The following is a 12,780-nucleotide window of genomic DNA, read 5'->3' as shown; positions in this document are numbered from 1 at the left end:
TGAGAAGGCTGCTGCAAAGCCCCTTTCTCACTCCCAGGCCTGCACTGTGAGAATATGGTGCTTGTCTGGACTTGGCTTATTCATCATCATGGATTATATCACTCTAATCATAATGCATCAAAGTGCTTTGCCTACCTCACAAGGAACTGTGAGGCTTAATTAATTAATAGACTCAGAGGTACTTTGCGTCATTGCAAAATGTTATAATTTAGACTATTCCATCCAATAATTAACAAATACATCAGGCAACAAGTAAAACCAATCTTAAAAATGAGTAGTTAAATTTTTTTTTAATTACATCCACCAAACCAAATCTGCCCCTAAGCAACACACATGTAATCCTAGTGAAGTCAGTGTGGTTGTATAGGAATCACTAAAATAAAAATAGTTGGTAGCTATCATTTATATTGCAGCAATACCTAGCCTCCCACTAAATTTAGGAACTCTTGCTTTACCTAGAGTTGTAAATATGAACAACAAAGGTTGAACTAAGAAACAGAGGATGGAAAGAGACATGCAGGCACTGGGACTTACAAAACACACAAATAGGCTGAAGTTAGGGTCCTAGTCTAATAAGTGCTGCACTACACCACATTTAAAAATGGAGGCAGGATTCTCAAATAGTAACAGGACTTTAGGTGCTGTACGTTAAGAAGAACTCCTAATATACGTGCGGCAAAATCTGAAGAGCTGGCAACACTGGAGAAATTCAGAGTACATAGGGATCACTGGACTGGACTGTTTCAACAGTGATCTAGATGCTCTTATGGGTCCATTTCACCATTAAAGAAATCCTAGAGTGACATATAAAAAAACTCCAAAACTTCTGCTCATTATCTACTCTGCATTTCCTCATTCAACCTCCACCCTAACCACCTCCCTCAGCTAACGCTTTACTATATAAGGACATGGTGTTCAGCCATAGATACAAACCAGGTGTAATAACTTCAGCACTTTCACAAATTAATATAGCACAATTATCATGGGGAAGCTAGATACTCCTTCTGCAGGCAGATCTCATGTGCCAGAGCTATGAGCCATTATTTCTGACAGAAAACAACAGCTTATTATTCATAGCCTCTGTTGTGAAATCTTTGGTGAAGTGCCCTGTCTTCCTTTCCAAGGTCACAGGAGGGCCAGATAAAATCCACCTTCTTCCCCTTTGCAGGCACATGTGTGTGTACACGCTTTTGTTCTTTCATTGCTAGTTGGGCTGGGGACAGGCTGGATTTAGAAGATAAAGCCTGATCCTGCTACCCACACAGAGGATAGCTGCTTGCTTTGATTCCAGAAAGGCTGTTCAGAGAGTAAGACAGCAGACAGCTTGAGCAAGGGTGGCAAAATTCAGCTCCTAATTATTAGATTAAAACCTGAAAACTGCTGTCATGTACAAAGGGACAAAGTGGAATTTGGCAGACGGGAAGGGAAAAACAAATCTTATCATAATGACAAATAATCTCTGAAGACAACCTTGTCATTTTTTGAAAGCATCTCGACAGTTCCCTCTTTTTATTTTTTTTGGTCACTGCTTATCAAAATTTGCATGGCTAGTTAGTGGGCTAATTTAATTATAAGCAGTGTTTATGAACAGCCTGATGGGGGATCTGCAGAGGGCAACAGAATCTGCTCTTGAATTATGAAATTGCACACACTCACACATCTGGAAGCCGTCATGGGACAGATCGCTGTCTTGTAAATGCGTGTTGAGTGTTACAATGTTTTACTAAGCACTCCCAATCTGTCAAGGTTTACAGGAGAGCAGAGACTGGGAACATTTGGGATCATTTGTGGCTTAGAGCTATTAGCTACTTCCACCCACTTATTGTGACGTTATTAATAGCAAAATAATCTAAAGAACAGAACTTGGCTTAGTCAAGATCTTAAACAACAGAAGTAATTTTCACTAAGGGCCAAAATCAGGGAGGCAGGACCCAGCTGGGTAATAAGACAATGCTGGGGAGCACTGCATTATTTCGCATTATATTTGAACCGGTACCCTAATCTGTGCACTCTGCTCTTCAGAGGTCTTACACGCACATGTTTGTGAAATCTAGTCCAGCCCTGTCATTTCAGGTCTCTGTAAGAGGTGGCATACGGTTACACTGTCGAAGGAACAACCTAAGGAGGAAATGCTAGGGAAGCAATGCGCTGTTGGCCCTCACTTTACTACTCTCCCTTTCCACCAGTGGTTAGTGATGAGGGCATTACGCACCACATGAGAGATGGAAGAGCTTAAATTTCATTAAACCGTGGACAGGGTAACAAAAGCTACCAGCTAAAATAGAAAAATATGTCAGCAGTAGCTCTATGCTATTCCTACCAAAACTCAAGTTAATTAGCTAAAGAATTATGATTACATGAGATGCAGGGATGCTTGCGATTACTGTGTTAGCTTTGCCAAGGGTAAGTGAGTGCCTAAAGTCTCCTAGAGTCAGTGACAGAGCTCAGAATGGCCCATTAGCTTCCAAGGCCCGAATCACACAGAAGTCCAGTTCTGGCCTGGCACATAGGACTGGATTTCATCCCATGGAAAGTAATCCTATAATGCCCTGCTGAGGAGATCAGGTTTTGGCCTGTGAAAGAAACTCTGCACCAAGTTTCTTCACCAGCTAGAGCCATAGTTCAACAAAAAGATGTGGAAGAATCTTAACTCTCTGGAGCTTTTGGCTCCTTGTTAAGCCCCTGCATACCTGTTTAATTCAAATCCCCATCCAGTCATTAAATATGCTTTTTTTTTTTTAAATGGGTCATTATGATGTGATTTATGACATCGGTGTAATTGTCAGAATTACTGTGGGTAATTAAAATATGAAATGCATGCTGCCAGAGGCTTCAGTCACTCTCAGCACCCTCATTAAAAATCAGGAGCTGACCAAATTATAAATAGACTGGTTTGCACAAGTTCACAGGGAAAGCTAATTATGAAACTTATCCTTATGCACTCAGAACTCACACAATCAGTCATGCAAATTCTTTAAGTGATTATACTATTGTATAACGTGGAATGGGATTAGTATATACAGGTGGGCGCAACTCCAGGTACAATGTGCAGTACAACTGTACTTTACATGGTGAATGTGAATCCCCAAAACTCTTATACAAGCTTGATTACAGATGTGCGTCAAGGGCCTGGTGAAAAGAGAGAAGGTATATTTTCACATGAGACATAGAAAGAGACTGTTAAGTACTGAAAGAGGTAGAAACTACAAAGGATAAGGCTCTCTGACAACAATGGCAAGCCTGAGAGAAAGAAGAAAGGCATGTGAATAAAAGGGAAGAGAGTTTTAGAGAGAAGTTGGAATAAACTTTGGACTGGTTGGTTAAAGTCATCAAGAATGGCGGCTAGCTAAAATAACAGGGAGTTTAACTGCCTAAATACAGTGAGTGTGAATACAAACTGAAGTTAACAAAAATACTATATTTAAGGGCAAGGGCTGAGACTTTTTCATATCTAGTGTTTTGAATGTTTTGCTCTCTAAAAGGAAACAAAAGGAAGCCCATAGACAAGATTCAGCAGAAATTCAATCAAGAAATAAATCACTGATGAAAGAAGAGTGCCCTTAGAGTTAGTAGCACCATCTCCAGTGACTATGATGGGGTAAGAATTTTAGCCTTCCAACCCAATGTCCTGGGATGTCTTAGAAATTCAAAGCCCAAACGGAGTATGCTTTTGCTTATTAAGGATTTGGTGGTGGGGGGGAACCTGTCACTTCAATGCCAGTAAACAGACTGGGTTTTCATGCAAAGAGACAAGGCAGTCCATACAAAGCAAGTTTGGGCAGATTTTGCACACCGTGCAAGGTGTTTGCCAGTGGGTTTTGTGTGTCAAGGCTCCACTAAAGTATCTGATCCGTGCACTGATCCTTGAGCCTTACTGGCTATGTGAGTTTCAGCGAAGATCAAAAAGACCTCATTGTCCTGTGAGCAAGACTCAGCCACTACGCGTCGACAGAACAATTTATTAGGGTGGCTTAAAGATTCTTTTATACAAAGAAGAGTTATGTTCCAAAAATAATGCCGATTTATTTTCTGTGTACCTGTGCAAGATTCTGGGGGCTGGAGATTCAGAGAGAGAAAGTATAGAGAAGAATATGCATGGATGGATGTCTCCCATCTGAATTTTCTAACACAGATAAATCTAATTAACTGCATGTGTATTTACCAGCTCATGATATCTAACTATCAATCCATCTAATCTGTCACCATGACACTGACAAGGACTTCTCAGAAATACACAACAAGAAATATGGGACTCCCCAACACAACAAAAAGTGGAATGGAAAATAGTATCTCGTCTTCCTAGAGGAGCCCCCTGCTTAACATCAGTTCACAGATTGCCAGTGTCCAAAATACCCATCTTCTTCCTTGAGCCTCCCAAACTCCAGAGATGCCCTTTGTGGAGCTTCAGAGGGATTCTTTTTAGTACTCCTCCACTGCAGTGTTTGAGAGGTACCTAGAGGTATCCACACTTTTCCACGTTTCTACGAACCCTCTGAGGTTTGGCTATCACCCAGAACACCCCCTCCATGTCTCCTCCATTCTAGGAATAAAAGTAAAACCGAAGGAACGTAAAACTCGTCTAACTTGTGAGGTTTTCACTATGCCAACAGAGACTGCTAAATTTTCCACAGAGCCCCCACCCTGTCGCATAAATATCAGGTAGTGATCAAAAGCACAATGTGCCTGCTGACAAAAGGGATCTTGCTCACTGTAACAACACTTTCTCCACCTCTATCTATCTCCCTTTTCTTGAGAACACAGTTTTACACTTGTCCTTCATACAAATAACCCGAGGGTGGGAATTATTCAGAAGGCTCGTGTTTGACACCCCATCTGTTCATTTCTGACAGCGATATATAATGTAAGGCTATAAAAACTTGAAAAATAATGCAACATAAAAAGGGATTGACTCGGCTCCAAGAGGCCATAAACGGTAACAAATACCATTGTATGATTTATTTCATGCTGTAATCTTTACAGTAAGTCATCTTTCAGACATTTCCTTGTGACAGGTTTTAATAATATTAATGCCCAGAGCAATCCAAATCATCGCCAATAGACATATTTATCAAGCTGCCAATCCAAGTAAATGAAATTCTATAAGCAATAATGTAACATGTTTAAAGGAAGCTAATAAAACAAGTCAGGAGAGAAATATTACTGCAAAGTATTCTCTCTCTAATCCAGCCCTGGATTTTATACAGCCAAAATGCAAATCTTTCCCTCCATGATTTATTGCTCCAAAAATACCAATGACCTTTTCGGGAGCTCTTGCACAGCCCTTCTCACACATTTATAAAGATCGTGATGCATTCTGCCAGATTAGCTGAGCTAGAGTGCTTAGCATTACTGCTTTGTTTTGCCCTACCTTTGGATTGGGAAGTGATGGGTTGCATCAAAGAGTAAGATCTTAAGTCTTTAAGATTTATTAAAGACTGACAAGCCCTAACGTAGGCTTGGCAACTCAGCAGGTATTTATGAGCAATTATCCAGGCACTAGATAAGTTTCAATTAAGGGGGAGCTAAAACTTGGTTCTCTAACCTGTTTTCCCCTTTCATCTAATTCAGGTTTTATTAATCCTTTGCTTGACTGAAGTGACTCTTAACCAAGACAAAAGGGAAGGAGACATTGCAGTGCTGGGTACACATGGAGCCTTGCTCACAAACATTCTTTTGTGCCTCATGAGAAGCTTAGCAGGAATGAAAAACAAGAGTCAACAATTCAGCAAAACACACACCATTAAATTTGTCATGCCTTAGGCAAGAATGTGGGGAAAAACCATGACTAGTAAAGCAAGTGTATCGATGCAGGGGCTCAGAAGTGCTTGAGGAATCCTAACAGGTTTTTATGCATTCACTTCTGGCCCAGCTTTATAGGTCTTGTTTGTTTTGTTGTTTTGTTTTTGTTTTTAATGATGCTAATTAAGTTCTTTCCCTGGATACAGAGATCTGCTGCTTTTCATGTGGAAAAAAAAAGTGAGGAATGAGTTGAGTGTGTGCAGTACAATGGAAGATATCTTTCATTAAAATACTCTAGGACACCAGAAATATTAGCAAGGCCTGGACCAAGTATGTGTTTTGAGTCTTATAACAGGCCATGTCCAATTCCTTCTCACTAGACATTGAATTTTCATGTATTCTGGTTTGATTAAATTTTTCATCAACTATCCCACATGCAAATCTCATCTCAAAGCCTTAGATGTAAATTTCTGTTTAAAAAAAATGGGTATTTAATGACTAAGTATTTAGCTGGTTAAACTTCCTGATTAATGAAAATTTTCAAAGGAACCTGTAAGGGTGGGAGGGGATAGGTACCCAAGTCAATTTGGAAGCCCTGCCTGCTAGACACAGAGGAAGTAATCCACACTGTCTACCCAGAGGGCTCTCAGAATGAAACTTATGTTGAAATGCCTGCTCTCCTTGGTTCAGATCACAGTTTACCATCCCAAATTAAACACAGAAGAGATCTGAACTTGGAGCTCCCCTTGGCCACTATCCTAACCATTGGAATACAAAGGGTCAGTGTTAGCTTTTCTCTGGGCTAAACATCCCAGGTGGGAAACTTCAGCTTTAATCTGAAAACAAGCAATTGGATCCAATTCTATTTTTGGTTTAAATAATAATAAAAAAGGATATGGGATTGATTTGAAACCTCTAAGCTTGTTATGAAGAGTCAGCCTCAAAACAGCTATATTTAGCATTGTGCAGGTTTGCTCCAAGACTTTAGATATCTCATTTCACCTCTTCTACTTCCCTTTGCCTTCCCACCCTTTGTCTGCCCTTTCTATTTAGACTGCAAGCTTTTTAAGGCAGAAACTGTCTTTTACTATGTGCATATACAGCATCCAGCCTAATGGGGTCTCAGTTCCAGTAGAAGTCTCAAGATGCTACTATAATACAAATAATAAATACTGCAACTAATAATAACAACACTGTAAAACTTCCTCCCCAGGGAAGTGGTGGAAGACCAGTCCCTGGTGGCATTTAAAATTAAACACCAGAAAACATACCTGCCCTGACTGGCTAGAATATAGCATCTTTATGATATGGTGAGGAGGGATAATCTTGGTGGGGAAGGGAACAATTATTTATCTGATATTTGGCCATGTCTTTAAGGGATTTCAGATCATCTCCTAGTAAGATTTTTGTACCTTGCTAAGCAGCAGCAGAGATCTCAGGGAAAATAAATAAATAAGTAAGAAATATATAATCCCCAAGGTGTAATCCCAGAGTATGGAAACTCACTTCTCTTAAATACCTCCCTCTGGCATAATTGACTTTTCATGCGTATGTTAATAATGATATTTCAGCAGGTTGTGAGGACTTTTTTTTTCCTTCCCCCTTTGGTAAATTATGTTACTGGGCATGAGGAGGGGGAGGGCCACATTATAAATCTAATTATGCTTTCACTTATATTTAACAAGTCAGCACAATATAACAGTACACATGTACGTATTTACCATGCCAGCCAAATTTTTTCAGCTGACCTAATTGGTTGTAGGGCAGCAGCTTCAAGCAACATTTTATTGTCCTGATACCCTGTACGCACTGGGGACAGCTGCTAAGATGCAAAGCTCTCCAGAGGAGATCTTAGACTCCGTGCCGTGCTGACATTTGCCTTTGCTGCCGAAGCACAAAATAGGGTTGTGGAGGGTTGGGGGCTTTATTTATTAAGCCTCTTTAGCTCTATGGTGCCTGTAAATTGCATACAAGTAGAAACAAGGTAAGAAATGCTAATTTGTGCATCTCCCCTCCACTTCTAGGTTCCTGTCTACGCCCTACAAATTCTAGTATAACAGTTTGCCAACGTGTCCTGCCACCCTCTCTAGTGGGTGGTTTGGAAAAGCGTAACAGCTTGCTACTACTGACAGCTCAGTATCAGACTACGACACCCCTCCTTATGCTGAATAGAGCAGCTCAGGTTATGAGGAGTCCCACTGAAAGTCAACTGGACTGCTCAGCAAGTTAACTACACTGTGGATATGAATTCTGCAATTCACACCTTGCCTTAGAAAACAGATGACTATGCTCTGCCATTACTTACTGAACTCTGCTGGGAATCAGATTCCTCCAGCCAAGGAAGAATTTAGATATGCAGCCTAGAAAAGCCTTCTCCAGCATTACTAATGCTAGAGAGAAAGGCTGTAGGGTGTGATTTCTCTTGGGTCTCCATTTGGCTTTAGAGCAAACTTCTTTTAGGGCATGCCAGAGTTTGCGACTCTTCCAGATTGCTGCCATGACCACATAGAAATTAAGTATCTGAGCGATGAGCAAATCTCAGCACTGGCTGTTCATGTTCCCACCCCAGCAGCTGCCCTTGCCTCCCCTCTGCTCTCTCAGAAGTAGCAGCAGAATAAAACATGCTCATGATTCAGCTGTTCAGCGATGGTGTCATTGGGCTTCCGTCTAGAAGGCAATGAACACTTCTGTGAGGTTCATCAATCCCTTCCTTCTCCTTCCCCTTATTTCTCCACACTGGCATCAGGACTTCACAGCATCTCATAGATGCTCACAGGCTTTGAGCCTGCAGGAGGGTATGAGCTGTGGGGCCAAAGATTTGGACACACAAGCCTAAGTTATGCTTTTCCAGGCTGTTCAATTAATCAAGGCAGAGAGAAGTCATAAACCATCCACTGCAGCCACAACCACTAACAATAGCGGAATTAGGGAACAGGCACACCCTGCCATTCCCACTTTCCACACAGTAAGTCCAGGAAATGCTTGCTCAGCACATACAGCTCTGTATTTCTTACCCATCAACAAAACTCAGAGGTGGAAGAACCCCAAAGGACCTTGACTTTGCAGGATGTCCATCTGAAATACGCAGCGATTCTTGATAGAATTTCAGTTTCTCTGAAACAAAGGCAATGAAAAAGAATTGGCTTCCTTTTGTATAGCCCTCAGTTGCATTTAGACTGTGGCTGCAAATGGCTACTATGCCATTTGAGGATTCTGTGAGGGCTTCAAAAAGGCTAGACAAAGAAGTCCTGAGTAACCAGTTATCCATACAACTGCCCAGAAATATAGTACAGCATTATAAAACAGCAGTTCTATCTAGTATGCATATAATAGTCTTAAAAGTGGTGAATGCTACACACTTAATGCAGCATTTCGTTCCAAAGGGGACTCCTTTTCTTTGTGAGGTTCTTTTGTTGGAATGCAGAAGCTAAAAGTGAAACTCATTGAAAACTGCTGAGTTTTTCCCCCAAATGAATGAGACCTTTGTCTCTTGTCCAGGTGGACAAACGGATGAAGGAAACTTACACCCACCACACATAACCAAGGTATTCTACAACATAACACACACTCGTGATCTGTACGACCTTTGTTCTCTCTCATTTTGCACGAGAAAGAAAGAGAAACATTCTTGACTAGACTGAATAACAGGTTATCTTAGAAAACGGGGGCCCAGGGCTGGTCCTGAAGGCAAGGGGGACCAAGCTGCAGGGGGGTCCTGGGGCTGGGCCTGTCCTGAAGGTGTGTGTGTGGTGGGGGGAGTCCTGGTCCTGCAGGGGAGAAGGCATGCTCTAAGCGCTCAAAGAAAACATGTCCTTCCACATGAGAAAAGTCAGAGGGTAGCAAGAGTTCATCCACAGAATCCGTGCTGTCTTCTTAATTATCATGAGTGACTTGCAATTTTTTATGTCTCTATTCCCATAGCATCTCTGTGAGTCAAACTCATGTTAGCTTCCTCACTTTCCCATCAGGAAACCAAAATTCAGAAACGCTAAGTGGCCTAAAGTCCCAGATCAAGTCTGAGGAATCAGATCAAGAAAATGAGCTCAAGTTTTCCAAATCCTAGAGTAGCAATTTAACAGCTGGAACATCTTTTCACTGACATTTGATCTGGTCCTTTCTGGGCCAAATTCTGAGGTCATGGGCCATTAAGCCCAGCTTTATAACACCCAGTAGTGATTTGAGATGTACAGAAGCAACTCTGGAGATTTTTAAGAGCACCAAAGCCTACCTGCAATCTCCTGCTTTTCACAGTGATGCAGCAGGTTCAGGATGCATCATGCTATTTCTCACACTCCACTCCCCTGGTCTGTATCTTTGTTGCTAATCTGCATTCCTCCCTGTGTCAACATTTGACAGAAGGCGCAGCAAAGCTCTCCATGTCACATTTGTCCAAACATGTCCAACACATACAGATGGGGAAGGGAATGTTGGACTGGAGGAACATTCGAACACACATCTCTATCTCGCAGTCTCAGAGGTGAACCATCCCATACACCCTTCGCTTCCTTGTGGTGTCATAACTACTGCCTAACCATACTAACCCATACGAAACAGCTACTGATTCTAAACATACCCAGGCACAAAAAGGGACATCTCTCTGAATGGGTGATTTGTCAACCTTAATAACCTGCTCTACACTGATGTGCTAAAAGCAGGTGCACTTAGTCTTGGTAACAGGATAGCTCGTTCTACAGCCCTGTGTTCAGTGAGGTGGGAGTTTGATGGATAAAGAGGGAGCTCTCTGACAGCACCATGTGCCACAGTCAATCCCTCTAGGTCAAGCGTAACGAAAGTATTGTAAGCCAGGTCAGAGGATGAAAATTCAAAAACAGTCTGTCCCACATGGGGACTAATAAGGAACTGAGAAAACTCTTTTAGTTTTCTAAACCAAGATACTTGGCTAACTCAGTAGAGCTGGGTTCAGTTCCAGCCTTCACCACACTCTCCGGGTCACTGTGAACAATCTGTGCAGGGCCTGACTGCTCAGGGTAGCTCTGAGATGTTTCAGAGAGGGAGAACAGGGGGAAATGCTCTCATTTACTTTCACTGCTTGACCAGGTCCTGGTGGGGAGGGTGGTTGTCTGAGGAAACCTTATTGCCTCTTAATACATATCTGGTGATTTTATATATATATATAATATATATTTATATTTATTTATATTTTTATATATATGTAGTAATAGCTTTTGGTCAAGTTTGGATGATAAAGGAGAAACAGCCATTGTTTTCTCTTTTAACTGAACGCCCTCTAGTAAGCCATTCACGCTCCTGTTAAAATGACAATAGTATGTTAGCTCCTTGTCTGAAGCTCACAATCTCTGAGGCTCCTGTATTAGTTTCTAGATTCATGACAATGAACTTAATCTTCCACTAGTGTAAATCTCCCTATTTCTACTGCAGGTACTGGAGACATACTGGTCTATGCTAGTTGGGGGCCTTCCTCATCCAACCTTCTCCACCTCCCTTCACCACATGCTGGCTTTGGAGGCAACCAGACCACCACGTACCATTTAAACTATGTTATAGACAGAGGAGAGGAATGAACCAAAGTGCCTATAATTAAGCTCTGTTTTGCTCTGATACATCCAGAATCTTACAGGAAACTGATGGCAAGGTTTGTAAACACCTGCTTTATTAATATGCATTTATATTTAAATGCCAACCTGTCCTTTTAAAATCTAAAATTGCCTAGGGAACAGGAACAAAACCAACCAGGCAGGGAGCTCCTACAATGTCAATGTTTTTTTTGCTTGTCATTGACTTTTATTAAGATGCCTTTGCAGTTTATGGAAGTCTCTTTTCTAGGAGGTACCTGGCTTTCAGAGACCCTAGTTGTATCTACGTTGTTAAGTGTGTAGGACTGAAAATGGACTCCAGTTTGCCTTCCTATGTGACATTACTACAAGGAGTCCTCCAGGTGTCAGCATGTTTGTGCTCATTCACTCAGCCTGGCTGAGCACACTGTGAATGAGTTTTGCGTTTATCTCAACCATCTGCAGTTCAGAGAGATGTTTTGTAATGGGGTTTGGCTGCCATCTGCTGCTAAAAAGATTTATAAGCGTCTGAAATATAAGTAGGCATGCATGTATATATTCACATTTAATTGAAAGCTCCTTGTCAACTCTTTAAAGCAAGCACCGTCTCCATGGAGGGGAGACACTAGCAGAGAAGTTCACAAGAGCCTGGAAGGAGTGTGCATGTGTGTGTGTGTATATATGTATACACAGACATCACACACACATTCTCACACACTAAAAGTAACAAATGATGTGTGTTTAGAAGTCCAAGAATGCTTTGAGCGTTTCAGCTAGCATATGAGATTGCAGAATCCACACACTAGCCCTAAATAGCCCCACAATTTTGGTGAGCACAGAATGGTATTGCAAACAACAGTTTCAGTCCACTGCCATTGCTAGGACATAAATCAAGTGTCACCCACTAGGTTTACTAAAAATAGATGTGGAAATGCTAACGTTATGTTATATGACACAGGTCAGGCTAGATAACCTAACATTATATTTTGCTTTAAACTCTTAATAAAAAATGCAGCAAGCTTCACTTTGGTGCAGTTTAGACTTAGATCCAAGAAGTCACATTTTCTATTTCCACAGAAAACCAAAGCCAAACAAGCCCCCAAACCTTGAAAACAGAATTTGAGGTGAAGGAGGAATAAATTGCTCTGCTTTGCATTAGATGTTATCATGATTAAACTGTTTTTTCCATCCAGCTAAGTTTTGCAATCCTCTGAGCAAACACCGGTAAGTGTTGCCATATGCCCTGCACAACCTCAAAAACAATTTGCTGACTTCATGTTTAATACTTCCTATTCTCATGACTACAAAGATCTAGACACACTTCCTCAGGGAATCCTGATCAAGAACCTAGTACAAACTGGGTGCAAAATTCTTGTTTTACCCAGCTGTACCTTTTGCTCCAATTATATGCATGCTGTAGTAGTAAGACAAATTTGCTTCAGTCTCTGTGGTTAAAGAACAGTAGCCTGTGCTAAACCCAGTTGTAAGCAGAGTGAAAGTTTTGGAA

General features: G+C 41.3%; 1 protein-coding gene across 1 annotated transcript in view; it reads right to left on the bottom strand.

Moving 5' to 3' along the window:
• KCNU1 (potassium calcium-activated channel subfamily U member 1) overlaps positions 1-12,780 on the bottom strand; it is a 52,063-nt gene that overhangs the window by 21,871 nt on the left and 17,412 nt on the right. The window contains exon 19 of the mRNA XM_067312274.1: positions 8,754-8,853. Coding sequence (XP_067168375.1) covers positions 8,754-8,853 — 100 coding nt within the window. The remainder of the gene's footprint in view (positions 1-8,753; positions 8,854-12,780) is intronic.

Source organism: Apteryx mantelli, chromosome 29, assembly GCF_036417845.1.
Source record: "Apteryx mantelli isolate bAptMan1 chromosome 29, bAptMan1.hap1, whole genome shotgun sequence".
Taxonomy (NCBI): domain Eukaryota; kingdom Metazoa; phylum Chordata; class Aves; order Apterygiformes; family Apterygidae; genus Apteryx; species Apteryx mantelli.
Note: the sequence above shows the minus strand (reverse complement) of the source record. Positions and strands in the feature narration are given on the sequence as shown.